The sequence below is a fragment of the Sinocyclocheilus grahami genome, unplaced genomic scaffold (genome assembly GCF_001515645.1).
Source record: "Sinocyclocheilus grahami isolate Dianchi unplaced genomic scaffold, SAMN03320097.WGS_v1.1 scaffold176.1, whole genome shotgun sequence".
In the NCBI taxonomy this organism is placed as follows: domain Eukaryota; kingdom Metazoa; phylum Chordata; class Actinopteri; order Cypriniformes; family Cyprinidae; genus Sinocyclocheilus; species Sinocyclocheilus grahami.
In genome coordinates this window covers 2,594,029-2,621,690 of record NW_015505355.1, presented here as the reverse complement: position 1 = coordinate 2,621,690, position 27,662 = coordinate 2,594,029, and the positions used below count along the sequence as shown (strand labels likewise).

Sequence of the window (27,662 nt, the reverse complement as noted above, 5' to 3'; positions counted from 1 at the left end):
AGAGTCAGGACCTCGGTTTAACGTCTCATTTGAAGGACTTTTTTTTTTTTTGACAGCATAGTGTCCCCGTCACTATACTGGGGCATTAGGACCCACACAGACCACAGGGATAGGGTTAGCTTCATAACATTACGGTTGAACCACTGATGTCACATGGACTATTTTAACAATATCCTTACTATCTTTCTGGGCCTTTAATGTGGTAGTTGTGTTGCTGTCTATACAGGGTCAGAAAGCTCTTGGATTTCATCAAAAATATCTTAATTTGTGTTCCAAAGATGAACGAAGGTTTTACAGGTTTGGAACGACGTGAGGGTGAGTAATTAATGACAGAATTTTCATTTTTGGGTGACCTGTCCCTTTAAACCACTCCATTCATAGGGTTCTCTTTTGCCATATCTTCTTGAACTTTTCTAAGCTTGAAAGTTTGAGTAATGTATTCTCATTGAACAGACAGAAACCTCTTAGGTTTCCTTAAAAAATATCTTCATTTGTGGGTTAAAGATGAACGAAAATGTTAAGGGTTTGGATCGACATGAGGGTGAGCAAATGATGACAGAATTTTCTTTTTTGGAAGAATTATCCCTGTTTGTAAATGTCTGCATTATGACCTCTCTCACTTCATCGATCAGTACTGTTCAAGTATCAAAGCAGTGCAATTCAATACCGATTCATTAAAAAGTAAACCGTAGTTTGGTGCAGTGCTTGACCCCTCATGCATAGATTCTGTACTGTTGAACTGAGGCCAAGGTCAACACACTCCATGGAAGATCAGTGAACTTCTGGATCTGTTTGGTTAAGTAGTTTTCCACAGCAAAGCGAGCCTTGTGTTTCCAGTACGAGGTCATGTGTGCTGAATCGATCCTGACCTGAGAAAACCGACACATGTGTTTTGAAAGTACACGCAGGTGCAAAGGTGTGTGAACTGGATCCAGCTCTGCATGGGGACTTACAGCTCTAAGACCCTGTGAGAGCATGTGTCCTGTGTGTTGATGTGTTGAAATATCTTTTCCTTTTGAAATAGGCTTTGATACGGTAATGGCCAATAGGCTTTAGCTATGGATTTGCTACTTGCTTGTTGGTTGCGGATGGCATTTAAGTGAATAAATTATCGTTTTAGAAAGTATTTGATTGTCATTATTTTTTATCCATTTTCTCAGAAGAGACAAAATTGTCATTTTGAAATGAATGTATGCCTGTAAATGAAGTTGTAAATATTTAGCATATACATAACCTCAAAGTACTGTTATATAACTGCCATGACTTTAACTTCATGGCAACTTTAATGGATGTTTTGTGTGCAGGAATGATCCCATGCTAAAATAAACGACATGCACTATTGTCTAGAACAGTGTAAAGGTGGAGCTACCGGTTATATCACCGGGTGAAAGTTTCTATTAAAGGCATAGTCCATCCAAAAATGAAAGTCATGTCATCATTTACTCACCCTGTATGACTTACTTTCTTCTGTCAATAGGAAGCAAAACTGTTTGGTCATCAACATTTTTCAAAATATCTTCTTTTGTGTTCCACAAAAGAAAGAAAGTCATATAGGTTTCCTTTTTTTATATACAGTATATATATATATATATATATATATATACAGTATATTGTCACTAATGTCTAGGAGTGCACTAATATATATGCTAAGCTAATAGACATCGACTACAAGCCACACAGCTCAAATTTTGAAATGTATCGACACAACTGAATAACCAAATAAACATCATAATGTAAAGGAACACTTTCACACATATTTCAACACAAATTGTGTTTTATCTGAAGCTAAAGAGAGATAATTGAGCGTCTGTGTGTGTTTGTCAATGAACAAGGTGTTCACCCTGAAGTATGCAATGAGGTTTTACACCACTGTAGTTGCAGCCTTGCAGATCACTACAAAACCTGACTGAGATAACCACACTAGATGACAGTCACTGAGTCATCTATGGCCTATATATGAATGCTTTTCTTGGAACAGCCTGTCAACTTTCTGAACTGTGTCTTTGATATGTGATAGTGATGAGTAAAAATGACAGCATTGTTGCCATTGACAAGTATATCGATGTGTGTGTTTGTGAAATGTATTCAATCTATGTTGATCAAAAATAACTTAATTTAGCATTCAAACTAGCGTTATAAAGCAGAATGGTCTATTTGAAGAAATGATTGGTGAACAGACTTGACTCTAGACTAGAACAGACTTGAGCCAAAAAATTTTAGGGCGAGTCATAAAATGACCAACAAACAAAACGTATATTACCCTGGGTGGGGTGAGCGGGGCCTGCCAATAAATATGTTATAAATAGATTATGTTCATGTTTCTGAAGAAAAGAATGACGTTCACTTTCCTCAAAGCCAAAACCACTGAAATCCGTATAAAAATAACGTGAGACAAATTTCTCTAGAAAAAGTCATCGTCCATATGAGAATGAAAGGTCTGTGACAGCAGCGTTTATTTCCGATGGGGCACTTTCCTCTTCTGAAGAAAGAGGAAGCGTGTATTTGGATGTGTGAGAGGTGGGGGCCAACCTTTCACAATGAAAGAACTTCAAAAATGATTTCCCATACAGAAGCAATACAGAACTTCACTTAACTGTCAGGAAGATGTGCAATATCAAAGTGCAACACTGTAATGATTGTCTCGGCATTGCAGACATTTCTAGGCTATATATATATATATATATATATATATATATATGTGTGTGTGTGTGTGTGTGTGTGTGTGTGTGTGTGTGTGTGGCAGATAAGGTCTTTCACACACATACACACACATATATATATAGCCACACACTATTGTGATTTCATTAAAATAATTTTAGTACAGACGTTTTTTAGTTTGACCTCTGGACCTCTAGTATTTCTTGAGGGAATTCACGATGGTCTATTAGTTTTGTACATTTTATGCTTTGTTCTTGGAGTACCTGAAGCACAATGTGTTAGATGAGAGTTTTCTCTGCACAACCGAATGTGCATGTTTCCAGTACCTCTTTGGGACTGATATATAAATAGTGTTGAGAGCTGTGTGCACTGCGTTATGGTCCTGAATAGCTGCTTTGTTGAGTGTTAAGTTACAGTACACTGCTGCTGAAGCAGTCATGAGCTTAAGTGTGTGTGTGTGTGTGTGTGTGTGTGTGTGTGTAAGAGACCTTATTTGCCTCAGTTGCCATCTTAATTATGCTGTAGTCAATCTGTGACCTCCCAGATCTTGTGATGTTGCTTTAGAGAGCATTTAATTAGACAAGGACAATGTTAAAAAAAGAAAATTCCCCCAAAAATGAAAATTCTGACTTTTAGAAATAACACTTTCTTAAAGTATCAAAACGCATTATTCGCCATAATATTATAGTATGTTAGAGTATTATTACAATGCCGCCACATTCCTCAGACTCATTCAAATATATGTGGATACAGAGAATATTTTTCTTGTAAATTGTTGTTTATGTTTCATTCTTATTTATTTATTTAGCAGATGCAAATAATGCAAACAGTCAATGACAAGTGGTTCGAGATTTTATTTATTATAAACTGAGCAAAACCACAAACATATGGATTTGGAAGAAGTGTCTCAACCTTTTATGAAATAGACATCTCCCAAAATGTTAAATAACAATGTAATAATAATATTGTAATATTGTGGTGTTATTGTAAACCGAGAACTGAAGAATATCAAACAGCTACTGTCATCATTATAACACATCTGACATGAAAAGTAAACTTATCGCTTGTGTGCCAAAGATGAACGAAGGTTTTACAGCCAGGTTTGGAACGACATGAGGGCGAGTAATTAATGACATTATTTTCATTTTTGGGTGAACTGTCCCTTTAAACCAACCACTCCGTTCATAGGGTTCTCTTTTACCATGTCTTCATGAACTTTTCTAAGCTTGAAAGTTTGAGTGATGTATTCTCATTGAACGCAATGGCCCACACTTGTCCTTACTTTGTAAATCAAAGTGATTTATCTTCACAAGACTTCAATGTAGCTTATGACGACAATAGCCGAGTTAATTCAACATGACATAATATACAGATTATAATAGCGGGGTCACATCGGGAGGAACCATTTCTGCCGGATCTGCACAGGAGTGAAAGAGTGGGAGGAGGAGTGACGCAGATCATGACCGCGTCTGGAGCGAACCATCACATACAGAGGCGCGGAGTGTAATGACTCCGACAATGTTCATAAATAAGGTGCTAAACGCAATAACATCTAGCACACATGTTAGATTCAAAGCTTTCAGAATGACTTGGAGGATGTTTATGATAAGCAATAAGTTAGCACTACAGGAGCGTGAGGACAGGACGTCTGCACGTCCCCCCTCTCGAGTCTCAGTGGTACAGTCCACTGGTAAAATTCCGAGAATTGCGAAGTGCGTCTTCTCAGAAGAGTTCTTCCAAGAACTGTCTTCGGCGGACACTTCCAAGAAAAATACACCAGGTGATTTTCTTCCATCTAGCAAACAAAGTCTAGACTAAACACGAGACGCGCTAAAGAAACGAGTTATTTCTATAGTTGTTTTGTTTTGTTTTACACCAGACTGCTTTCTTGTATTTAGCGCTGTCGTGTTAATTACGCGACTCGACTTGTGTTGGCCTAATTGCGGGAATTGCTAATCTTATTCGTCAGGTTCACTCTGTATAGAGTTGCGTTAGATTCAGTGAGCTTAAGCTAATTTTGGGAAGCTCTGAATTGTATAATAAAGACAGGTTTATGCAACTTTATATGGGAGGGAAACTAAGTCTATTCCCTATAACAGACAGCCTGCGTGCGTGGTCATAAAACAGAAGCCGCGTAAAGATACATTTGAAATTTTAAATGTCAAAATTGCTGTATTTTGTATTATTTTTCATAGGTTTTCTCTGGCGTTGTCATTCACTCGTGCGCGTGTGATTATACAGTATGCTGGAGAACTCTCAAATGTGTCTATTTCATGGAAAATGTAATAAATTATCAATGGTTAATAAATCCAGCTTGCGAATATGTTTTATGTTCGATTGCGTCAGCATGCAAGCATATTAATGCGGTGAGATTATTTGTGTTTCACTGAAACATTACCGTATCAAATCGAGTGTGGCTTTTATTCATAAACTTGTCATCCTAATACTTCGTCAGTATGCCACACGGTTTGATATGCCATATGAACCTTCGCTCAAGTGTTTAACAAGTGTCTTAAATGCTCCCTATATAGTGATGATCTGGTTGATTTCGTGACTGAAGGGCTGTGTGTCAAAGTAAGCTGCCTACTTAGATGGCATCTCTAATATAAAAGCATAAATAATGCCATTTGAAGTTGTCTAGGTAGGCAGCTCTCTAGGTTTGTCTGCACACTTTGGCCTCTCAAGTCAAATGCATGTAGTAAATATTACAAATATGTGAATATAGCAGTTAAGAGGGATTTTAAATATTTAAAAGCATGTATAAATTGTACAGTGTGCATATGTGTAAAACATCAGGGAGCTTACTATAAATGAAGAACTGTTCCAAAAATAAATCAAATGAACAAACTCGAAGCAAATGTTGACCACAGAGACATAATCATTAGTATTATATATTTCACAAAGAATATTTAATACAAAATATTGTTAGGCCTAAATGTAAATGTAGATCATATCTTCAGTTTGCAGCATTGTAACTTTGTGGACATCTAGTGTTCGTTTGACTAAACTTGCACACCTTCAGTTTTGACATGAAGATTTTAGGTTAATTGTGTAGCATTAGATACAACTATACAAATTTTAAATATGTATATATATATATGGTGTGATATAGTTTATTTTTTAAAAGTTTAGTAACCAAGTGGGCATGTATGCATTCATTCATTCATTCTTTCATTCATTCATTCAAAAGTTTTACTTGATTCTGAATGCTTTGTGTGCAGGTGAACAATGTCAAGTGCAGCAGACGGCTGCATTAAGTTCACTCGCCATGCTGGTGATGTGCTGTTCAACTTCAACCGCCTCCGCAGCAGAAACATCCTGACCGATGTCACCATTGTGGTCGGTGGGCAGCAGTTCCGGGCCCATAAGACAGTTTTGATGGCATGCAGGTAGTGCTATGATTTTTGCATTTTGCAAAATGTTAAATACATGACGTGCACAGTAAGTGACATTTGCATTCCATCTTGTTTTTTTCCCAGTGGCCTCTTCTACTCCATGTTTGCAGATGCTTATAAAAGCAACTTGAGCATCATAAGTTTAGATCCAAAGGTGGACCCCGATGGCTTCGCCATATTATTGGAGTTCATGTATACGTCTTGCCTCACGCTTAAAGATAACTTTATTATAGCCACCCTCAACACAGCCACATACTTACAGATGGAGCATGTGATTGACACATGCCAGAGGTTCATAGACTCCAGGTGAGTGCTTAGAAAGGCACAAAAATATGTGATTTGTAACACGATCAGAAAATCGGTCTTAAATTATAACTTAATATTTGAATTATTAATTCAGAAATACATTACAAATGTAGTTCACTTCATATATGATGAGCTTATTTTGAATTTTTGAATTTACATTTATTAATTTAATTATTGGGGGGGGGTGCATATAAAAAAAAATTAGGGTGATACAGCTTTCCTGATATCATAATGAAGAAAAAAACTAATTAAAAAGAATGTATCAATTAAATAGAATGGCATCATCATTTATTGTTGTTTCTTAAGAAACAAACTGCTTCACTACCTGTTCATTTTGAATAGTTGGAAAAACCTGTCTGCCTCTTATGTTTTTAAGTCTCTTAAAATATCATATAATTTGACTTTTTTGACATGGCAATGTTAATTTACATTGGAATTTGTCATGTAGGCTAGCCCCCAAAACATTAAACATTTATAATTCATGATATTTGTAATTTTCTATAAATTTAATATTATAATAATAGAATGTTATAATATATATATATATATATATATATATATATAAAATTATTTTATACTGTGTATATAATTTTAATACTGTATATAGAATTGTTTAGATTTATTTTATTATATTATAATATTTTATTTATTATAATATTTATTCATTTTTTTTATACTTTTTGAACATTTTAATGTGTACGCTTGCATATATTAAAGGTGTAAAAATATTTTATTGCTTTTTACATGATTACACCACATGACATTTTTTAAAGTTAGTCATTAAATCAAACGATGGTTAAAAATGGTATAAAGGTTTTTCAAAACAAAAATAAACCAATAAGAATACAACGATTACAGAACCGGCCCTTAGATTTCCTTTCTTTATCTTGGACACTGTTATTTATCACTGACTCATCATCTGCTGGTTTTCTCAAAGGGGCTTGTGTGTAAAGCAGAGCAGAGCAGAGATGCTGGTTAATCACGGCTGTTTATCTTCAGAAGCTCCCTTCCTCCTCAGCGATGCCCTGAACGCCCAATCCAGCCTGAACTTCAGCACTTACGCTCCTCACAACCTGCACTATGCAGTCAGCACTTCCACCGAAAGCCCTTCTCGCTTCTACAGACATCTACCTCTCCCCATGGACACCTCCAACACCACAAACCCGCTCTGGCAGATCCCGAAGACCGGCGTAATAGCCCACCAGCAGCACTCCCCGCCGGACAGCGGAGCCTCGGCTCGAACCGAGACTAACGGAGGAGCCACGGAGGCCAGAGAGGAGAGGAACCGTCCATCTGTGCTCTTCCGTTCAGCTCGAGCCGAGGGAGACGGGAAGACTCCGCTTCTGAATTCGGAGGGGGAGAACATTGAGCCGTGTCACACCAGCGGCCCCAAGAGCCCTCTCAGATCAGACTGCCAACCCAACTCACCCGCAGAGTCCAGCAGCTGCAGTCGAGGAGCAGCGTCTCCTCCCAGCTCCATCAGTCTCCCGAAGGTCCGCAACTGGAAGAAGTACAAGTTCATTGTGCTGAACTCCACAGACGGGGCGAATGACAATAGCTCACCGACTCCATCACACATGGCTACAGAATCCAGCGACAAGAGCAGTGAAGCCCAAGGGCAGCTCATTGTGGATAGCAGGTCAGTGAAGCCAAACTTTAAGGATGGCAGTGTGGCAAGTATTAGTATTTGACGCATTATTCTTAAACATGGTGTCATGTGTTTTTAGCTCTGCAGATGACTGCATCAAAAAAGAGGAACACGACTCTTCACTTCCCAACACTTTGACAGAGGAGAGCAGCACAGGACCCACAAGATCAGGTGAACACACTTTCTTCACAATGCTCCGATGGATTTTGGGCCTAAACAGCATTCGTACATGGGCGAAATCTGATTAATTTTTTTTAGAGAATTTCATATTTTTGTGGGCATGTGTCTCGTAATTTGAGATACATGTAAGATTTGACTGTGGCCCCCATCTTTTTCGGTAAAAAACTTTTAGGAAATAATACGATATTTTAGTAAAAAATGATATTTATTAGTATTTAGGTATGATGTAATGTAATGCCTAAATTATATTAAATATGAATAATTATTTAAAAATTAATATAAATAATAATAAAACAATAATTGTGTTCACTTAAACGTTTCAGTATTTTAGTATTTAGTATTGTAATTAGTCAATAATAGCATTTGTTTGTCAATAATAATAATCTTTAGTTATTACATAATAATAATAATAATTAGTAGTAGTAGTTGTAGTATCAACTATGTACAAAAATCTAGGCCCCAGTGGTTTTCTGAGTTTTATAAAAAATAAAACTTGTGTATGTTCACTTAAGTATTTTTATATTTTAGTAGTTATTAATTATTATTATTATTAAAAATATTTAGGCATTACATTTTATGTATGTGGGTTATATATAAGTGATGTATATGTAATAACCTATTTAAGTATTAAAATTCTAGTAATATACATACTAAATCTTCTAATAGTTACAGTCATATTTAATAATATTTAGGAATTACATTGTATATATGTGTGGGTGTGTTATATATTTAAGTGATGTAATACTTGATTAAATATTAAATTATTTTAATGTTTTAATAGTTAATATTAATCATATTTAACAATATTTAGGTATTACATTATATATTGTAAGTTTTATTTTTATTCATTATTTTCCTGTTGGTTTTTTCTCTTCTCTTTGGGGCCCCCTATTGGTCACAGGGCAGTATGTGAAAAATACAGCCGAGTTTTCCCACAATGTCTGCCACTCTTCTTAACTGTTGTGGATAAAAGTCTTTTGGAATCTTATTGTTATTATATCATTATTATCGTAACCAATGTTCACAATGTTCAGATCAGATTTCATAACTTCCAGTGTGTGAATGAATCCTAATAGCCCTTGTGTTGTGTTTGCAGAGCGGGACAGAATCTACTGTAACGACTGTGAGTCCAGGAGCGAATCTGACGCAGAGAGGCCACGGTGGCTGCAGGACGGAAAACCGTACAAATGTGAGCACTGCCGGGCCATGTTCTGCTATAACGCAAACCTAGCGAGCCACAAGTCCGTCCACACAGGTAATTTCGCAATGCTTTGGAACTCTGCGATGGTGCTCACTCAAACCTGTGTGTTGCACTTTAACATTTTTATACTGGTTTATTATATCAGGAGAGAAACCGTACCGCTGCAGCGTGTGTGGAGCGCAGTTCAACAGACCTGCCAATCTGAAGACACACTCACGGATCCACTCGGGAGAAAAACCATACAAATGTGAAACCTGCGGCTCGCGCTTCGTCCAGGTACGCGCTTCGTCAGACCCCAATCAGAGTGTTTCTGTATAGTGACAATGCAAAGCAAATGCTCTTCATCTTCTGTTTTCGTGGTTTCAGGTGGCTCATCTGAGGGCTCACGTACTGATCCACACTGGAGAGAAACCGTACCCATGTGACATCTGCGGCACGCGCTTCCGCCACCTTCAGACGCTGAAGAGTCACTTACGAATCCACACGGGAGAGAAACCTTATCATGTGAGCATCAGCTGCACATATGTGACCCTGGAGCACAAAAGCAGTCATAAGTAGCAATAGCCAACAGTACATTGTATGGGTCAAAATTATAAATTTTTATTTTATGCCAAAAATCATTAGGATATTAGGTAAAGATCATGTTCCATGAAGATATTTTGTAAATTTCCTACCGTAATCAAGTTTTTGATTAGTAATATGCATCGCTTAGGACTTAATTTGTACAACTTTAAAGGGATAGTTCACCCAAAAATGAAAATTTGATGTTTATCTGCTTACCCCCAGGGCATCCAAGATGTAGGTGACTTTGTTTCTTCAGTAGAACACAAATTATGATTTTTTACTTTAACCGTTGCAGTCTATCAGTCGTATAATGCATTGCAATGGTAACAAAATCTATGAGAGTAAAAAAAAACATGTTTTTTTACTCTCATAGATTTTGTTACCATTGTCATGCATTATACGACTGATAGACTGCAACGGTTAAAGTTAAAAATAATCATATGTGTTCTACTGAAGAAACAAAGTCACCTACATCTTGGATGCCCTGGGGGTAAGCAGATAAACATCAAATTTTTCATTTTTGGGTGAACTGTCCCTTTAAAGGCGAATTTCTCAACATTTGGATTATTTTATTTTTTTTGCACCCTCAGATTCCAGATTTTCAAATAGTTGTATCTCGGCCAAATGTCATCCTATCCTATTCCTAACAAGTCATACATCAATGGAAAGCTTATTTATTCATTTTTTAAAAACGACTGGTTTTGTGGTCCAGGGTCACATTTTTTCACATATCAGTATTGAATATTAGAACTGAGGAAGCATTTGATGTGAACTCTTCTTGGTTTCTCATTTCAGTGTGAGAATTGTGACCTCCATTTCCGCCACAAGAGTCAGCTGCGTCTGCATCTGCGACAAAAGCACGGAGCCGTCACCAACACCAAGGTCCAGCACCGCAGAAGCAGAACAGACCTGCCCGTCGCCTCCCTCGTGACCTCGTGAAAACACATCAAGCTCTTCAGAGACAGTTTACAGTTCCGGTAACACTTTACTTGAAGGGGTGTGCATAAGACTGACATGACACCTTCATAATCATGACATGACACATGTCGTGAATATGAAGGAGGTTTTATGCATGTTTATGACAACTGTCATTAAGTGTCATTCGCTCAGTTATGTCATTTTTAATGCAAATATGACATTATTTGACCTACAATGTCATCTTTGCATCCCCTAACCATAGCCCATAACAAAGACATCTCAAACAATGTCATCTTTGCATTAAAAATTACATAACTGAGCAAATGACACTTAATGACAGTTGTCATAAACATGCATAAAACCTCCTTCATATTCACGACATGTGTCATGTCATGATTATGAAGGTGTCATGTCAGTCTTATGGGAGTGTTACAAGCTCTTGGGTAACCACAGTTCCTTTAGCCAGAAAAGCCATCAGAACATACAGATGCCCGCATTGATCTTTGTCTTGCCAATGTCCATGTTTACTCATATGGTGACGTTGCATATTATTTCTTAAATATGGATTTCACCAGCACTTTCTGGTTCAGCCTGCATGATTTCATCATGATGGTTTAAGATTTTACTGTAAATACTGACTGCCAAGCATCGTACATCAAGCTCATAGTCTAAGATCTCTAGTATTTATTTTTTATTAAGAATGCTATTTCACTCCCTTTTCAGTAAAACTATGCATTGTATATAATATATGACGGGGAATATTGGTACAAATATAATTATGCAATTGCAGTGTGTATGTTTTGTCAGTGTGGTGCATTTAAAGAAGCTCTGCTTTGTCTGACAGTTATATTGGATTTACATGTATTTGTACAGCTGTTTTTGGTACTAGAGGGCCGAAGGTCCTTGCAATTAAATATTTCATACCAAACAAATGCAAAGTTCTGGTTTGATTATTATTATTGATATTTTTTTGCATATTTAAGAATCTTACATTTACATACACATTTTTGATATTATAAAGTTAAATGCTAATATGTACAGCCAAATTACAGTTGTGCTGACATTCAGTGATACAAAACATTATTAGATTATTATTAGATTAATGCTTCACAGAAATGTTTTAATCTATTGTCAAGTTTCATAGCAAGACTTGGTTTGTGTAGCTACAATTTTACACACTATTAACATTGTCATGTTTAGTTTACATGAAATTTGAATTTCTGTGGTGTTGTTTTAGTAATATTTATATTAGTTTTTAATATTTTGTTTCAGTTTAAAAAAAATTTTTCCCCTAAATATTACTATTTTAGTTCAGCTTTATTTCAATTTTTTTAATGTTTTTTTTTTTTAAATGAGCTAACATGAACTTAAAATGAATATTTGTATTATAAACTAACAAACAAAAATGAATAAATACTATAGTAAATGTATTGCTTATTGTAAGTTAATGCATTATTGTAAAGTATTAACAAAAATGCTTTTGTCACACTGCAGGACCATAGGAAAACTAGTGAAGGCAAGAAATATATATTATAAAAATATATATATTATATTATATTATATATATATATATTTCATAGGGGGGGGAAACAGAACCTAATCATCCAACATATTTCCACATTGTTTAACATTAGATTGTGGAAGCGTCACGCTGATTCATTAACCTATAAAAGTTCTGGGGTCGATTATATATATAAGGCACTTATCATGCTCTTCTAGTTTTTCCACACAACACAAAACTATTTCTGTATGAATGTAGCTTTGTCCAAAGGGTTATTGTTGTGCAGAAGCATGAGAGGTCCTTTCACAAGCACGGATTCATCCAGAAAGGCTTGTCTGCTTTATTTGACAGATTTATATTATCTACAGTGCATTTAAAGGGCGTCAACTAGTATTTCCCTCCCATGCACGAGAACAACTGTCAAACAGTGTGAGCACATGCGTTTATAGTTGAGAAACTAGATATTATAATCTTTTCTATTGTAATTGTGTGTGAAATAGCCATTCCCAAATTGGTCGTATCACGTTTGAAGTGTTTTCTGTGTTGAGAAGCGTCACAATTTAAAGAGGTCATATGATGCGATTTCAATTTGTCCTTTCTCTTTGGAGTGTTACAAGCTCTTGGTGCATAAAGAAGATCTGTAAAGTTGCAAAGACTAAAGTCTCAAATCCAAAGAGATATTCTTTATAAAAGTTGAGTCAGCCACGCCTACCTAAAACGGCTCATTCTAACACGCCCCCACATGTTTATGTCACTATGTGGGAAGATTTGCATAACGCCGCCCAAATGTTCACGCAAAGAAAGAAGGCGTAACTTTTATTCTCGCTGTAGTATTGTTGCCGCCGCCGCCGCCATGTCGTGAAGGCACTGTGTGTTTCATTGTGAAAGTGAAACTACTTTGTTTGGTCTTCCAAAAGAGGACGATATCTGCTTCGTCATGCCTGGAGCTGATCCGTGCTGGTCGCTGAGGGAATACATCAACTTCGCGCTGTGGATCGCCGGATCGGCTTTCACCGTGGACGAAGCGGAGTCCAGCCCGGGGTCGTCACATGTGGTTGCCACAAGCCCGCCGGACGCTCCTTCATCGAATCCGCCGCCTCTGCTCACTAAAGCCCTCCGCCCTCCTCTGCTCACTCTAGGCCGCCGTGTGTGGCGCTGTGTTTCGTTGTGAAAGTGAAACTACTTTGTTTGGTCTTCCAAAAGAGGACATGACTAGAAATCAGTGGTTAAGTTGTATTTACAACACTGTTCCAGAACACTTCAACCCAAATATTCAGATGTGTGCAGCACATTTTATGGAGGACTGTTTCCTGATCCTGGGAGAGTAGACTACAATGCCGGCTGTTCTGACTCACAGACTGTAAGTACGTTTTTTATATTTAAAGAGTTTTTATATTTTATATATTTAAAGCGAGTTTTTTTGGGCAGTGTAGAGTAGCGCTTGTTGTTTGTCATTTCTCCGATCACAAATGCAGACATGGTTTTATGTTTACGCGGCGCGATGCAACACAATGCGTAAAAAGACAGTATAAGTCATTATAATCCGTAATTATGTCCCCACTGGATGCAACAAATGCCTCGTTTATAATGGGTTTTAATGTTTTTGAATCATCGCTCCGGCCGGGACACGGCATCAATACTATGTGAGGGGCGTAACATTTCCGTCACACGCTTGAGGTATTCGACCAATCACAGCACACCTCGCTTTTCAGATCGATGAGCTTTGTAAAAATCAACACGTTTCAGAAAGGCGGGGCATAGAGGAGAAACAATAATGTACAGTATGTGGAAAATAATGTTTTTTTAACTTTAAACCGCATAAACACATTTCATTACACCAAATAATGTTCTTTTTAGCAGCATCATATGACCCCTTTAATGAGTTATATTGAAATCTAATTGAATTTGAAATCTAAATTTACCTTTATTTAAATTAAAATGATTACCAAGTGAATTAACTGTTGTTTTTCACTACGAGGTAATGCACAATTTCTGTCCCTCACTTTCAGTTCTGTAATGTTGGCATTTTTACCAAGTTTTTATATAGACAAACGTTCCAAAGTAACTCACTGTCCAATTGACTGTAACTTTTTTTTCTGTTGTTTAAGGCTTTTATTGGCCATTTTTGCACTGACTGTCAACCCTGTAATGTTTAACACACTGTAAAGTAACAACACACTGAAACAGAATGACACACACAACCGTTCAAACGTGTGCTCAGGAAGAGTTATCCTTCTTGCACTGCATTTATTTGAATGCAAAAACCGTAATATTGTGAAATATTATTACAATTTAAAATAACTGTTCTACTGCAATATATTTTAATATGTCATTTAATCCTGTGATCATAACTGAATTTTCAGCATCATTACTCCCGTTTTCAGTATCACATGATCATGCTTTGATTCTCAAGAAACATTTTTGATTATTCATTTTGAAAACAGTTGTGCTGCTTCACATTTTTGTGGAAAACATAAAACATCTTTATATTAAAATCTTTGAAAAAATACTGACCTCAGGCTATTGATCTTAGAAATAGAAGTTCAAACGTCTAAATTGAATTTAGAAATTACTAACAGCTTCTGAATCATCATTGAAAAATCCTAGAAAAAAATGCTTCTTTTAAAAGAGACAATAACGCTGGATCTTTTTTTTTTTACATTTTCAATTTATTTCCTGAGAACAAAACATTTGGTGATGCATTTAGTGCCTGTCTTATACATGTGAAACTAGCATTCAACTGAAGAAGGCTTTTATTCTTTTCCTGTAGTGCAGAATTATGAAAACGGAGCATTAGATTGGAGTCAGAAGACATTCAACATCAGAACGTTTATTTTTTTTCAGTGGGTTCTGTCATCCTTGATATTCCATATATTGTTTTGTGTTATGGAACGGTCACAATAAGACAAATTCAGTTTCTTCATGAACAACACCAAGATGCTGAGACGATCAAATAAAAGCATGAGCCCCCATTCCCCACATCTTAAAATCTACTGCCTGAGCAAAGATGGCACGTGTTTGGAACACAGCAGCCACAATCTGATAAAAGAAAAACATACAGCTAAAACTCAGCTCTCCAGCAAACGGTCCTCAGAACCTGCTGTGGATTACTATACAAAACAAACAGAACACAAACAGGTCTGGAAATCTACTCCAACACTCTTGCTTCCTGTTGGTCATTCATAGCTTAGAGAATGAAACGGTTAAGTGCAGGAGCCAATAGGAACTGCAGTATTTTATACACTGAATGGAAGATTATCCTGAAGTTGAGAGCAGAACCGTGCATGTTCTCTTCCTACAGAAGTGCACTGAACATTATTGCTCAAGCTTGCTTGATTCTCTAATCAAATATTGTTCCTCATCAGTGTAGTATTGAGCAAGTAAGGATTGCTTGCTCAGCAAAAGTGTTTTCCTTTCAGACTTACAAACATAGATATAAGCACACTCTCTCGCGTCTAAAAAAAACCCCCCCTATTTTACTGCCGAATGAGTAAAAATGTATATATATCGGTACATGAAGGCATAGCGCTGCCGACAATAAACAGACACCTTAATTTTCAAGAATTTGGATTTTTGCTGTGGACGTTTAGCCTTCTTTCTCCAGAACGTTCTTCACATCTGCAAACACCTGAAAGAAAAAAAACAGATAAAAGGAAGCAATATGAAACTCAAAAAGAATGGACAGATGTTTATCATTTACCTCGACTGCACTACGGCACAGTAAAGCACTTTAATATTATTTCTATATTATTATAGTATTTAATAATACATCGATGTATTAATATGGTATAAAAACAAAGAAAACTATTTTCATAATGCAAACTCAATTTCAATGTTTTTCATTTTAATTCAAGTAATTTTGTTATGTGCTTTTGTAAGTTTTTTTATTTTTCTATTTAGCTCGGATTTATTTTGACTTCAGTCTTAGGTTCATAATTTTAGTACTTCAATTTCAGTTAGCTGTCAAGGCAACACTTCACTTTTGGTTTGTTTTAAGCTCAAGTTTTCATTTAATATGTCTATGCACAATAGAATAAGAACATCGTTATATGAGGGACTATATATATTCTAGTGAAAGATATCTTGATGAGCACACTTAATTAAATAAATTTGGGATTTTAATGAAAATTTGTCCTTTCAAGGAATGGTTCACCCGGAAATGAAAATTTGCTGAAAATGTACTCACCCTTGGGCCATCCGAGATGTAGATGAGTTTGTTCCTTCATAAGAACAGATTTGTAGAAATGTAGCATTGCATCACTTGCTCAGCAATGGATGCTCCGCAGTGAATGGGTGCCGTCAGAATGAGAGCCCAAACAGCTGATAAAAACATCACAATAATCCCCACCACTCCAGTCCATCAGTTAATGTCTTGTGAAGTGAGCTGTCTGTAAATGAAAACGTGAAAGAGTCTACCCCTTGTCCTTCACCCACATATTTGTTTAGAGCTGTAAACAGTGCTTGATCTGTGAATATTTCTCTACTGATTCAGACGAGATGACTTAATGGATAGAGATTTAAGCAGTTAAATATGTCTTAATGATGGTATTGTTTTTTTTACAAACGCTTCACAAGACATTAATTGATGGACTGGAGTGGTGTGGATTACTGTGATGTTTTTATCAGCTGTTAGGACTCTCATTCTGACGGCACCCATTCACTGCAGAGCATCCATTGCTGAGCAAGTGATGTAATGATACATTTTTCCAAATTTTCCAAGTTGAAGAAATTGTTGAAGAATTGAAGAAACATATTTCCTCTATATTTTGGAAGGCCTGAGGGTGAGTACATTTTCATTTTTGAACACTATTACTTTTGTTTTTATTAATATGCGTTAATGTCTTTCAAAAACGTTCAATTAATAAAGCCTAACAAAATAACTTTTATGCAGAACTGCACCAAAAATCTCAGGCTAAAACAAAAAACAGATTAATTTTTCCAAATTTTCCAAGTTGAAGAAATTGTTGAAGAATTGAAGAAACATATTTCCTCTATATTTTGGAAGGCCTGAGGGGGAGTACATTTTCATTTTTGGGGGAACTATTACTTTTGTTTTTATTAATATGCGTTAATGTCTTTCAAAAACGTTCAATTAATAAAGCCTAACAAAATAACTTTTATGCAGAACTGCACCAAAAATCTCAGGCTAAAACAAAAAACAGATTTAATGAAATAAGCTAAAAACAGTCGTACCTCATCCACTGATCGGGAGGCATCAATCGTGCGCACCTTCCCCTGCTTCTCGTACTGCTCTATAATGGGCCGTGTGGACTGGAGGTATGTCTGAATCCTGAAAATGAAACAAGAATGTTTAGGAAAACTTGAGGTGAATCAAAAGTGCAACCAAAGTGACTGTAAACTAAGAGAAAGTAGTCCATACACTTCCATATAATGCCAAACTATTCAGTGACTGCCACCAAACACAACGCAAATTTCTGAGGTCTGCTAAAATTATTACAGTAGATATACTACATGCTTCGCATATAGCTCAATTTATCGGATACAGTTATAATGGGGAGAACTACCTTTTCTCTAGACTTTCTCTGTTGTCATCGGTGCGTCCGCTGCTCTTCCCCCGCTCTAAACATCTGTCGATGCAAACCTGAAATACACGAAAGCTGGAAATCACATTCAATCTAGACAGTATCAATTGTGAATGTGATCTTTTTGGTGTTTATGACTGATCAGCTTTACTACTAGTTATAACATGAAATAAACATGAATGAACATGTCTCATGTAATCACTCAACCAGTGTTTCAACCGCAGAAAGACATCAAAAAACAGCTTGTAAACAAAATGCTTTCACTAAACATTAGCCTATATACACTTAACCTTTCTTAATTACCGTCTCAATTATTAACAAGTTATAACCGTCACTGTGCAAATGATTTCAACAACAAATAGAAACTTTATAATTAGATTTAGAAGTTAAATGTAACAACTGCAATGTACATGTTTGCATACAATTTTTTTTATTTAAGTGTTAATTACTATATATAAAAAAATAATTGAATTTAATAGTTTGGATTTTGTTGGTATTTGTAACCTTTAATATTACAGTAATGTGCAAGTAATAGGGCTCGGAGTAGATTTTTTTCTTTTAGTCAGAGTAACAATTTGTTCAGTAAACCATTTTGATTATTTATTCCACCCTGCCTTTCTGAAACCATACCGAACAATGACATCAAAACTGAGGTTTGTACCGAACCATCATGATTGTGTGTCGTTACAATTTCCAAAAATCATTCCAATTATTCATTCAAAACGATACATCAATAATCAGCTGGCACTTAAATCAGCTGTAATAGTAGTGCAATAAATACATTAAAAAAATTTATCAAACCTAAGCTGCTCCTCACCTCATTACCGCAGTCAAAGAAAAGCACAAACTTGACATCCGCCTTCCCGTCCATGACAGTGTTCCATCCCTGCAGGTTGTCTTGGTTTCGTGGGAACCCATCGATAAGAAAGCGGAACTTCTTTTCATCGGCTTTCATGGTCTCTTCCATTGCCTGACAAATACAGATGTTTCTTCAGTAAAGATAAATATCTGAAAACATCCATTTATAGATAAAGTCGATATGGGAAGATATAGATATGGGAAGTCGTGGCCTAATGGTTAGAGAGTTGGACTCGTAACCAAAGGTTGCAGGTTCGAGTCTCGTACCAGCAGGGATTGTAGGTGGGGGGGAGTGAATGTACAGCGCTCTCTTCCACCTTCAATACCACGACTGAGGTGCCCTTGAGCAAGGCACCGAACCCCCAACTGCTCCCCGGGCGCCGCAGCATAAATGGCTGCCCACTGCTCCGGGTGTGTGTTCATGGTGTGTGTGTTCACTGCTGTGTGTGTGTACTTTGGATGGGATAAATGCAGAGCACTAGTTGACTAACCTGCTCAAAAAAGGCTGGTCCATCAGAATTATAACTGGACTGTAAAGAGGCTAGGGCCTCTTAATAAAATATAAATATTTTCTTTATAAGCTATTCGACATGAAGCAATACCGTTTATATCGATATACAGTAGTTTGATATGAGCGAATCTGAAAATATAGCGGATACAGACTGAGCTGCTGTGGAGAAAGCGCATAATCCAATTTGTTCTAAACATGTGACAAGCTTCATATTAAGGCTTTTAAAAACTGGTACGACATAGTTTATAGTTTCGTTTCGCATATTATTTTTAAAGTCCCCATGAAATCAAAATTAAAGTTTTTTGGGTGTTAGTATCAATATGTTAGTCTTAAGGTGATCTATAAGGCAGTGTGCTCCAAAACGGTGACAAAATTCGCATTTAGAAGATATAAGCATTCAAAGCTTGCAGTTCGTCACTTCCGCCAAAACGGCTCAACGATTCAAACTTTCTGTCCAATCAAATGCTCTCTAGAATCCGAAGCGCCCGCTCCCTACACTATAAAATATACGCTGAAACCGCGCCTGAAATCGGTCACTTGTCCACAGAATTTGTATTTTCTGTACAGTGAATGGCACGTAGTGCACTATATAGGGGACAGGGAATGATTCAAACAGTGTAAATATGCTTTCCATTGAGGAAAAAAAGAAGTCTGGTTTCACACTGTGCCTCGTCAATAACCACCGCACCGCACACACACACACACACTCTGCTCCGGTCCAGAGACAAGATAGCACAGAGCGGATCACATGCGCGAGTCGGCGCAGACCACAAAATGTATCAGAGCTATTTGAATTCTACACAGAATGCTATATTTTATAGCAATATGGATGAGATTGTGGCTGGCATACCCTGTCAAATGCGGCTTTATGGAGCTCAACGGCTCTGAACGGCTCTAGCCCAAGCTGTGATATAAACGAACGCTATTGGCTATTTTAAAAAGGGGCGGGGCTGCTTGATATGTCCCGCCCTGTCTTCCTGTTTCAGTTCAAATGACGTCAACACAGAGTAACGCTGCGTGTTTCTAAGCATTTCAGGGGACCTTTAAGCGGCTCGGCCAGCATATGCTCTGACTGAAAGGCTGCTTGTGCCGCTGACAGAGACACTAGGCTACTCGCGTTATTTAATGTGTTTGAGCCTGAGATGTGCGGTCTTCCTGAATGCATAACTTACATTTCACAGGTATATATTCTCCATCTGTAAATGTTAGAAAGCCATGGAAAATATTTCAATTTTTCTGTCAGAAGTGCATGAGCCTTCTGCTTTGGGATTCTCCGCTAGACTTCAGTGAACGAGCGCCAAACAGACAGAGCTCAATTAAATAGGAGCGCAATAATTCTGACTAGAATATATATGTTACTGAAATACTTGTAGTTGGACCGGAAATGTGACATGTAGAATTTTACAACTTAAAGTAAGTCTATTTTTATGATAGCACTGACTGTAATGGTGTAATCAAAATAGCCTAACACAACTGTGCTTTTGTTCTCTTTTATTTTTAGTTTAGTGAATTTAAAGGCAGGGTATGTGATTTTTCAAAAACACTTTAGAAAACTGATTTGGGCCGAATACCAAAACAAACTTGTAGCCAATCAGCAATAAGGGGCGTGTCCACTCATGATGTGGCGGAGAGAGCGTTCAGTGCACGGGACGGACATTAGCCGAGCTGAGCGACAGAAAGATATAGATGGCGGATAAAAATCAAAGCATCATAAATAGAACCCGGCAGCAGTTTTCTGTCAGCATTTGTTGCGCCGCGTCGCTCACGTCTGTAGACACGGTGTAACATTGGTTTTGCTTTGTTTCACAGAACTAATTGTTGCCTGGGTTGTGTACGTATGTGTGGGGCGGAGCTATTAGAATAGAGGCAAGACCCTTTTGGGGTAGGGGCGTGTTAGTTTTGGTGATTTGAAATATCAACATTGGCTACCAGAAATCACTTACTCTGCCTTTAACTTGCGCTTTAAAAGCCTTATTTTTGTTTTTAGATCGCAATGTTACAGTGTTAGAATGAAATGTAATTTTAACCATTTTAGCACATAATATAAAGGCTTACATGGTTACATTCACTTTATTTGTTTTCATAGCTTTTAATATGTATGTGGAAACCCTCCAGGGCCTTTATTACAACTCAAAACACATTTTCATTCAGAGAAAATTATCTCTCCATCAATTTTATTATACCATCATGCCAGATGAAACATAGTATGGCTATTAAAGGGACCAAATGGTGCAGGGAAATGGCATTTTCCTTATGAAATGTCTTAGAGGACACACGGAAATTAACGATCCATGCTAATCTGAAGCCATTAACACTCTAGCAGCCCCATAAAGCCTCGTGGTCTTGCATACGGCGCTTCTATAGTTATTCTCTATGAATACGATAAAAGATCTCTCTTACCTCCACGATTCTCGCGCACTGTGTCCCCTTCCCCGCGCCAGGCCCGCCCAAAACAAACACGACCTGCGGCTTCATCATCACTCTCAACCTGTGCACGACGCGTGGGAGCTTCTCCGACAGCCTGTGCAGCAAAGCCACAATCATAAACCGTGCGGATAAGAGAGAGCCGCGCTAATGAATGACCATCGACCCCTGCGAGTCAGGTACAGAGCTGCTTGAACGACCGGTCGATGCGTGTCCAGGAAGTGCGCGGGGCAGATTCCACTTCCGCCTTACACGTGTCCGACCAATCAGAGAGCAGAGGAGTCACTGACGTCACGTAGACCACGCCCGCAGCGCCAGCACCCGTGTTGCCATGTCCGCTTATTATAAGCGACATATTTTTTTTAAAGATGCTTATAAATTGAATGCTTATAAATTCCTAAATGTTGGCCTAATGTTTAGAGTATATTACCGTATTTTAGTTTTGCTGATGCTTGACCTTCATTATAGCACAAAAGTGTTTCTGCATTTTCTCAGAAAAAAGGTCGTCTAAACTCTACAGAACAGAGTATAGCTGGTTTTTTTCTAGCACTTAAAATACAGAATATGAACAGAGATTGTATCTTTTTTTTTTAGTAACTCCTTCGCCACAACCTAAACGACATCGTCTGAACTCTAAAGTAATGTTTTTATGTCAATTTAATTAAAATATTAAATATATTGACACAAGTTAAGTGACTTTAAAAAAGTTTTATTATAGACCTTAATCATGTTAGACACCATACTGAATTTAACAGATGAAAATAAGATTGTGAGGGATTGACTTAAAGTCTTTACATGTAATTTTCACAACTTACAAAAATTACAAAAAAAATTTTTTTGTAATTTTTCAGAAAGATATTTCATCAGCTGAACAATCGGTATTTTGTTAAACAACAGTACAATCCATTGCTACTTTGACGCTTCGTTTTTTTATTCCTGTAAAAAATAAGTATGACGGCCCTAAATAAATAAATTAATAAATACCCTGCCTATAGCCTACTTTGGCAACGTTTAACTAGTTAAACAATTTAAACAGTTAAACTTCGAAAACATTATTTATTGTGTATTTTGAAAGAACAATTTTCTCAGTATCGTTTATGTTAAGGTGCATATAATCCTAATATTAAATAGTGCATCCATAAGCACGACAGAGATAGATTTTAATTATTTACAAAATAATAAGGTGCAATTTAGCATTGCTTGATCCAGCTTTTAAGTAAGCATGTCCAGGTTGCTTGTTTTTCTCGCGCAATCTGGCAACACCGATCAGCACCTCGCTGCAACTGAACAGCGACCATATAAGCACATGTCTGCGTTAAGATTCTCTGCTGTTTTTCATTGGAGGAATATATTTAAAAATCACTGCGCTATATAATGTGGCAAGGGGCTTGCATGCGCTGTGTTTGTTATTACTTCCATCACCATCTTTGTGTTCTTCAAAGATTTGCACAGGGTGTCTTCGCTATGGACGCAAGGGATGGAAACACACAAAGGAAAACCACCAAATTAGTCCAGTGATGCCCATGACAGGCATTGCGTTTTTAAACGTAGCACCCAAGTTTGCATTGTAAATCAGATGCACTGAATCCCTGCTTGGCTGGATCCGTCTGTGTGTCGCTTCCCCCTTTTCAGAAGGAGCCGCATCATCAAAATGTTGGGTAGGTCGTTCACCTGGAGGAAATATAACCAGGGTACCCTCTCTATGCAGCACCGGCTCCCTCTTCAGCACTGACATGCCCGAGTCCAGCAGAAAAACCAGGATCAAAGGGCTCAGAGCTACAGCTGGACGCGTGAATTGGAAGGAGGACGGCAAACAGGCGCACACCGGGTGTCCAATTCGGTGGAGGCCGGATCGCATCTGCTGGGGACGAGCATCAAGGGCAGTGCGGCACTCCAGCGCTTCGGGAGCAGTCGACACGAATCATCCATACACCCTCAGCTCCACAACAGCACCGTGTTCCCGTTACACTTCTCCATCGGTCTCAAAGATGCGCTAGAACAACGCACGCGCGCTCTGAAATGCATCAAAACATGTCGATAGCAGACATGCTTTTCAGTGCTTTCACCCAAAGGATTTATCGAGAATATATTGAGTTGGAAATGAAGACGAGGATCTGTCAGCGTTTCAAGGGGTGTAAAAAGTGCCAATGAATATATTGCTTAAATATATCCTCCTTTTTCCGTCATTGGCCACATTGACACCCCTAATAAGCAGGACCATGGGTTGCATTCAGAGCATCGCCTGCAAGCCCCGCATCCGACGGGAGAACATAGTGGTCTATGAGGTCTCAGCCTCCATTGACCAATGCCCGACCATCATTGAGGAGAATTCGCCCATTGTCCTGCGATACAAGACCCCGTACTTCAGAGCATCGGCCGGGATAGTGATGCCCCCGGTTCCCAGAAACGAAACATGGACCGTGGGCTGGATTCAGGCGTGCACCCAAATGGAGTTCTTCAATACATATGGTGATATTGGCATGTGAGTAATCGGTAAACCAAACAAACAACGACAAGCTCAAGTTTCAATGTGTGTTACATGATATTGATAGTAAACTCAAACAAAATGTTGGAGGTTTTTATATTTAATGGTCGTTCTGTTGGGTTTGTGGTCATCTGTTGTCGAGAAATGAATGAGTATCAGGTTGCGTGGTTTGACATCTCTATATCTTTGTACAATCTGTTCTTTGTATGTAATATTTATTGAAGGGTTGTGGGCCGTTCAGAAAACAACTTAGAATGCTTTCAAAACTCCAGTTAGTTACAAAGTATCAAACAGGATGCAGAACTCCAATTCCAATCTGAATACAAAGTAAATTGAAAAAGACGGTATTTTGACATGAAAAAACAACCGTAATAAAGCCTTGTTTCAAAGTTGTGGAAAAGTTTAAAACCCCTTAAAGATTAAAGGGGTCATATGATGCGATTTCAATTTGTCCTTTCTCTTTGGAGTGTTACAAGCTCTTGGTGCATAAAGAAGATCTGTAAAGTTGCAAAGACTAAAGTCTCAAATCCAAAGAGATATTCTTTATAAAAGTTAAGAGTCAGCCACGCCTACCTAAAACGGCTCGTTCTAACACGCCCCCACATATCTACCTCACTATGTGGGAAGATTTGCATAACGCCGCCCAAATTTTCACGCAGAAAAAGAAGGCTAACTTTAATTCTTGCTGTTGCCTCCGCTGCCATTTTGCGGAGTTGCTGTGTGTTTCGTTCTGAAAGCGTAACTACTTTGCTTGGTCTTCCAAAAGAGGACACGACTAGAAATCAGTGGTTAAGTTGTATTTACAACACTGTTCCAGAACACTTCAACCCAAATATTCAGATGTGTGCTGCGCATTTTATGGAGGATGGATGAGGACTGTTTCCTGAACCAGTAGCCTACAATGCGTCTGTGGCACAAAGGCTGTTTCTATAAAGTTGGGCAGTTCAAACTTTGCAAGGACAGTCTGGCACTTCTGACTTTTTTTTATATTTAAATAATTTGCCGCTGATGATTCAAACGCGAGTTTTGAGCAGTGTAGAGTAGCACTTGTTGTTTCTCCGATCACAAATGCAGACATGGTTTTATGTTTACGCAGCGCGATACGCAACGCGTAAAAAGACAGTATAAGTCATTATAATCAGTAATTATGTCCCCACTGGATGCAACAAATGCATAATTTGCAAAGGGTTTTATTGGTTTTGTCTCGTCCTGCTTGGAGACGGCATCACAGTATACTAAGGGGCGTAACATTTCCATCACACGCTTGAGGCATTCGGCCAATCACAACTGGATAGCTGGCCAATCAGAGCACACCTCGCTTTTTTAGAACGATGAGCTTTGTAAAAATCGACCCGTTTCAGAAAGGCGGGGCATAGAGGAGAAACAATAATGTACATTATATAGAAAATAATGTTTTTTAACCTTAAACCGCATAAACACATTGCATTACACCAAATACACCAAATAATGTTCTTTTTAGCAGCATCATATGACCCCTTTAAAGATTTATAGGTCTTGTGGAGAGATAATTCAGTACCCAGAATGTACTTCCTATGTTGAATTCCATTTCTGCTTCTACTTCCTGTGAGTTGTGCCCCATTCATTTTAAAGTTGCACTCATGAATTGAAAGGCAGCCAATTCTTCAATTCAGAATTTTGCCCGACCCTAATCTATCGACCATGATTTTGCCAAGCTGTTCCTAACATTACCCTCTAAAATTGAGGGACATTTTGTTGTTCAAGCCCCAAATCAAGCTTTAAACTTAACCCTAAAATACAGGATCATCAAGGAGACCATCAGAGTAGGAGAGAAGCGGACAGAGACAGCTTAGGAAGAGATAATTAAAATGAGTAGGAAGGCTAACTGAGGGGGGGGAAAAAACAATTATGAACATTTCATTCACAGCCCTGTGTCTTTTAATAGACTGTTTTTCCATATTTGTATGAAGCACTGTACTGAGCAGGTCCGTGCTCACTCACCTTCGCCATCTCTATTCACTCGCCTCGTTCGCCCGTTTGATGCATTAAAGCACTGCCGCTCTCTGGACTCATGCCTCTTTTGTCCTTCCTGACCGCTCACCTTCTTTCCCTTCCGCAGGTCCAGCTGGGAATTACCCGAGCTTCGAGAAGGACGTGTGAAGGCCATAAGCGATTCTGACGGCGTCAGTTATCCCTGGTACGGTAACACCACCGAAACAGTGACCCTCTCTGGCCCCACGTCCAAGCCGTCCCGGCTAACGGTGAGTATGAACGACAACTTCTACCCCAGCGTGACTTGGGCGGTGCCCATCAGCAACAGCAACACGCCCATGCTCACGCACATCACCAGAGACCAGAGCTTCATCACCTGGCTGGTGGCGCTAAACGCAGACACCAAAGAGCGTATCGTTCTTCAGACGGTGCGCTGGCGTATGCGCGTAGACATTGAGGTGGATCCTTCCATGCCGCTTGGTTCTCGAGCCAAACTGATGGGACGGCCGCACCAGGAACAGCCGCACATTCTCAGCAACAACGAGCCCATCCCGCCCAACGCTCTGGGCAGGCCCAATGCCAACGATGCCCAGGTGCTGATGTGGAGGCCCAGGAGAGGACAACCTCTGGTAGTGATACCACCCAAATAGGGGTGTCTTAACAGTGCCTATGGGACATTGAAAACTGCATGCACTGTTTGGCCTTGTGGATTCCCAGTTTTGTTGGGTTTCTCAGTTGCTCTGAACTAGTCAGTCGAGAAGGGAATTCTCTGCGTGCAACATGAGGTTTTACTACCTTTACTTGGTCAGACAGCAAATGATCAGGAGTAACTAGTACTACATGAACCCACTAGGTTTAAGGAATAGTTCACAGAAAAAAATTTAAATGTACTAACCCTCGTGTTTTTTATTTTCTTTCTTCTGCAGAACACTAAAGAAGATCTGCGGCCCAGGACCACTAAACCAGTCATAAGGCTCAATGTTTTGAAATTCAGATTGATACATCATCTGAAAGCTGAATAAATAGACTTTCCATTGATGTATGGTTTGTTATGATAGGACAATATTTGGCTGAGATACAACTATTTAAAGATCTGGAATCTGAGGGTACAAAAAAAATCGCCTTTAAATGTGTCCAAATGAAGTTCTTAGCAATGCATATTACTAATAAAAACGTTTTGATATATTTACGGTAGGAAATTTACAAAATACCTTCATGGAACATGATCTTTACTTAATATCCTAATGATTTTTGGCATAAAAGAAAAATCGATCATTTTGACCCATACAATGTATTTTTGGCTATTGCTACAAATATACCCCAGCGACTTATGACTGGTTTTGTGGTCCAGGGTCACATATTTTGTAGAATGTTTCAGCTGTTTTTGTCCATACAATGAAAGCCAATGGGGTCCAAAAATTTACATCGAAATATATGACTTAAATGTAGCATATAACATTAATCAGTGCAACTCGACTGGAATATTTCAAGTCCTCCAG

The 27,662-nt window shown here is 38.1% G+C and overlaps 3 protein-coding genes across 3 annotated transcripts; 2 read left to right on the top strand and 1 right to left on the bottom strand.

Annotated features, from left to right (window-relative positions):
* The first annotated feature begins 4,335 nt into the window (after positions 1-4,335).
* On the top strand, positions 4,336-11,802 carry bcl6ab (BCL6A transcription repressor b). The gene is made up of 10 exons (XM_016283655.1): positions 4,336-4,438; positions 5,880-6,047; positions 6,138-6,359; positions 7,297-7,998; positions 8,087-8,178; positions 9,284-9,442; positions 9,534-9,664; positions 9,755-9,892; positions 10,748-10,924; positions 11,324-11,802. Exons 2-9 carry the CDS (start codon positions 5,887-5,889, stop codon positions 10,889-10,891), a joined length of 1,749 nt encoding a protein of 582 aa, XP_016139141.1. The 5' UTR covers positions 4,336-4,438; positions 5,880-5,886; the 3' UTR covers positions 10,892-10,924; positions 11,324-11,802.
* A 3,403-nt stretch (positions 11,803-15,205) lies between these two features.
* Positions 15,206-18,907, bottom strand: cmpk (cytidylate kinase). The gene is made up of 4 exons (XM_016283654.1): positions 18,732-18,907; positions 17,897-17,973; positions 17,565-17,661; positions 15,206-15,999 (listed from the first exon to the last, which is right to left on the bottom strand). The coding sequence occupies exons 1-4, from the start codon at positions 18,879-18,881 to the stop codon at positions 15,958-15,960; spliced, it is 366 nt and encodes a 121-aa protein (XP_016139140.1). The 5' UTR covers positions 18,882-18,907; the 3' UTR covers positions 15,206-15,957.
* Positions 18,908-22,988: 4,081 nt separating this feature from the next.
* On the top strand, positions 22,989-27,042 carry fam78ba (family with sequence similarity 78 member Ba). The gene is made up of 2 exons (XM_016283762.1): positions 22,989-24,189; positions 26,291-27,042. Exons 1-2 carry the CDS (start codon positions 23,855-23,857, stop codon positions 26,811-26,813), a joined length of 858 nt encoding a protein of 285 aa, XP_016139248.1. The 5' UTR covers positions 22,989-23,854; the 3' UTR covers positions 26,814-27,042.
* The last annotated feature ends 620 nt before the right edge of the window (positions 27,043-27,662 follow it).

What these genes read in the sequence shown, in the direction of transcription:
- fam78ba (XM_016283762.1), top strand. Translation starts at nt 23,855, where the DNA reads ATGAATATATTGCTTAAATATATCCTCCTTTTTCCGTCATTGGCCACA. An exon ending in ACATATGGTGATATTGGCAT is followed by an intron (nt 24,190 to 26,290) that starts GTGAGTAATCGG and finishes TCCCTTCCGCAG; the next exon opens with GTCCAGCTGGGAATTACCCG.
- cmpk (XM_016283654.1), bottom strand. Translation starts at nt 18,881, where the DNA reads ATGGAAGAGACCATGAAAGCCGATGAAAAGAAGTTCCGCTTTCTTATC. An exon ending in AGAGAAAGTCTAGAGAAAAG is followed by an intron (nt 17,662 to 17,896) that starts GTAGTTCTCCCC and finishes TTTCATTTTCAG; the next exon opens with GATTCAGACATACCTCCAGT. An exon ending in CCTCCCGATCAGTGGATGAG is followed by an intron (nt 16,000 to 17,564) that starts GTACGACTGTTT and finishes TTTTTCTTTCAG; the next exon opens with GTGTTTGCAGATGTGAAGAA.
- bcl6ab (XM_016283655.1), top strand. Translation starts at nt 5,887, where the DNA reads ATGTCAAGTGCAGCAGACGGCTGCATTAAGTTCACTCGCCATGCTGGT. An exon ending in CAGCTCATTGTGGATAGCAG is followed by an intron (nt 7,999 to 8,086) that starts GTCAGTGAAGCC and finishes ATGTGTTTTTAG; the next exon opens with CTCTGCAGATGACTGCATCA. An exon ending in CGGGAGAGAAACCTTATCAT is followed by an intron (nt 9,893 to 10,747) that starts GTGAGCATCAGC and finishes TTCTCATTTCAG; the next exon opens with TGTGAGAATTGTGACCTCCA.